The 3,406-nt window shown below is 53.2% G+C and overlaps 1 protein-coding gene across 1 annotated transcript in view; it reads right to left on the reverse strand.

The window, feature by feature from the left end:
* The window catches only part of LOC139026048 (single-strand DNA endonuclease ASTE1-like), a 5,946-nt gene extending 5,738 nt beyond the window's left edge, over positions 1–208 (reverse strand). The window contains exon 1 of the mRNA XM_070441348.1: positions 187–208. Coding sequence (XP_070297449.1) covers positions 187–208 — 22 coding nt within the window. The remainder of the gene's footprint in view (positions 1–186) is intronic.
* Positions 209–3,406: the final 3,198 nt, after the last annotated feature.

Below are 3,406 nucleotides of genomic sequence, written 5' to 3' on the forward strand. Positions count from 1 at the left end.
GAGGACATGGAGGGAAGAGTTTCAGTCACATGACTATTTACAGCATCATTACAATGGATTGGTTTCTCTTTTGTTAAGTTTCCCTTTCCGAAAACCTAACAGGCTAACACCCTGGAGGAGGAATGTATGATGCAGACAGTGCTCATCACACATGATCACTTAGACACTGTCAGGTACCTGACTTACCTTGTCTAGTTTTCTGTTCCATTGTATTTGGAAATGAAACCTCCATAACAGATAAACTGCTGCACACTATTTCTATAAACTGGTTGGGTTGGTTGGCAAAGGCCTGTATTTAGTTTAGCTTGCTGATGGTGTTGTGGGCTACTGTGATGGTGTTGTTGTGGGCTACTGTGGTGGTGGTGCTGTGGGCTACTGTGGTGGTGGTGCTGTGGGCTACCATGATGGTGGAGTTATTGTCTACCATGGTGGTGATGGTGGTTGTGTGGGCTACCATGGTGGTGGAGTTGTGGGCTACTGTAGTGGTGGTGTTGTGGGCTACCATGGTGGTGGTGTTGTGGGCTACCATGCTGGTGGAGTTGTGGGCTACCGTGGTGATGGTGGTGTTGGCGTGGGCTACCATGTTGGTGGTGGTGGTGCTGGCGATGTGGGCTACTATGCTGGTGTGAAAGAGAGAAGAGAGAGAGAGAATTAGAGAGATCATACTTAAATTCACGCAGGACACCGGATAAGACAGGAGAAGTACTCCAGGTATAACAGACTGACCCTAGCCCCCCCGACACATAAACTATTGCAGCATAAATATTGGAAGCTGAAACAGGAGGGGTCGGGAGACACTATGGCCCCGTCCGACGATACCCCCGGACAGGGCCAAACAGGCAGCACATAACCCCACCCACTTTGCCAAAGCACAGCCCCCACACCACTAGAGGGATATCTTCAACCACCAACTTACCATATTGAGACAAGGCAGAGTATAGCCCACAAAGATCTACCATACGGCAAGACCCCGAGGGGGGGCGCCAACCCGGACTGGAAGATCATGTCAGTGACTCAACCCACTCAAGTGACCCACCCCTCCTTTGGACGGCATGAAAGAGCACCAGGAAGCCAGTGACTCAGCCCCCGTAATAGGGTTAGAGGCAGAGAATCCCAGTGGAGAGAGGGGAACCGGCCAGGCAGAGACAGCAAGGGCGGTTCGTTGCTCCACTGCCTTTCCGTTCACCTTCACACTCCTGGGCCAGACTACACTCAATCATAGGACCTACTGAAGAGATGAGTCTTCAATAAAGACTTAAAGGTTGATACTGAGTCTGCGTCTCTCACATGGAGAGAGGATCAAACACCACCATGGTAGCCCACACCACCACCCACACAACACTGGTAGCCCACACACCACCAACCAAACATGGTAGCCCACACCAAACCACACCACCATTAGGCCAAACCCAATTGTAGCCACACCACACCACGATGGTAAGCCGAGACCAATAACCCCACCACCCACCTGTAGCCCTCCAACACAAACAACCACCAACATGGATACCACACAAACACCACCACCATGGTAGCCCACACCACCACCACCACCATGGTAGCCACAACCAACAACAACCACCACACCATTGTAGCCCACTACAACACCACCACCACCACCACCATTGTAGCCCCCCACACCACCACATGGTAGCCCACCACACAACAACCAACCATGGTAGCGCACACCAACACCACACCACTAACATGGTAAGCTCCACAAACACCACAACATGGTAGCCACACACCCACAATTGAGCCCCCACCACCAACACCATGGTAGCCACTACAACACACCACACACATGGTAAGCCCACACAAACCACCATGGTAAAACCACACATCACCACACATGGTAGCCCACACCAACCACTCACCACCAAACATGTAGCCGGCACAGACACACCACCATGGTAGCCCAGCAACCCCACACCAGTAGCCCACCCAACACCTACAACCACCATATGGTAGCCCAACCCAACACCACTACCACAATGGGTAAGCCCACACAACACACATGGTAAGCCACACCAAAACCACACCACACACTGTAGCCCTCCCCACCACCACCACATGGTAAGCCCACACCACACAAACTCACCACCATGGTAGCCCAAACAACCAACCACCAACAATGGTAGCCCACACAAACTCCACATGGGCCCACACCAAGAACCGCCACCAGCAAATGGTAGCACACCACCACACCATGGTACCCACCACAACCACCAACATGGTTACCACACACCACACCATTGTAGCCCACCCAAAACCAACACACCACCACGGTAGCCCCACACCAACACCATCCCCACTAATGGTAGCTCCCACACCACACCACTACCAACAACATGTAGCCACAAAACACCCACCAATGGATAGCCCACACCAACAAACACAACACCACCACCAGGGTAGCACCACACAACAACACTGCCCACAAACCACACACCATGGTCTCACACCACTACCAACACCATGATAGCCCACATACTACCCACCACCACAGTCCCACCAGCCACCTGATCGTCAGCCATCACCATTCTCACCCCATCCATTCTTACTTAGTGTAGCCCACCATTACCAACCACACCACATGGTAGCCATACAAACCCACCAGCACCAACATGCGTAGGCCACACCACCACCACAAGCATGTACCCACCAAGTACCCCCACCAAACCAGGTCCCACCACACCACCATGACCAACCCAAACACACCACACGGGAGCCCACACCAACACCACAACCAACATGGTAGCCACACAACACCAAACCACCAAACTTGTAGCCCACACACACCAACCAACCCCATGGTCCAGCCACCAACCCACCACACGACCAACATTGGTAGCCACCACCACCACCACACCACCCAACAACGGTAGCGCCACACCAACACCACACGTCCACATGGTAGCCCCACCAACACCACCATGGACCACCACCACCATGGTAGCCTTGTAACCAAACACCCCATGGTAGCCCATACCAGCACACCACCACAACATGGTAGCCCAAACCAACACCACCATTTAGCCCACACCAAACGACCACACCACATGGTAGCCACACAACACACAACCACACACATGGAGCCCACACCAACACCACAACGAACCAACATGGTAGCCCACACCCAACACCACCACATACCATGGTAGCCACACCAACACCACCACCGCCACCATTGTAGACTCACCCAACACCACCATTGTTACCCACACCCAACACCACACACCACTCAACATGATAGCTCACACACACCACCACATGGTAGCCCAACCAAACCGACCAACCAACCGTACCCACACCAACACCACCACCTCCCCATGGTAGCCACCAAACCACCACCACCAACATGTAGCCCCCCACTAACACACCACCACCAACAATGGTAGCCACACCC

This window comes from Salvelinus sp. IW2-2015, unplaced genomic scaffold (assembly GCF_002910315.2).
Source record: "Salvelinus sp. IW2-2015 unplaced genomic scaffold, ASM291031v2 Un_scaffold3785, whole genome shotgun sequence".
NCBI classification, from domain to species: Eukaryota; Metazoa; Chordata; class Actinopteri; order Salmoniformes; family Salmonidae; genus Salvelinus; species Salvelinus sp. IW2-2015.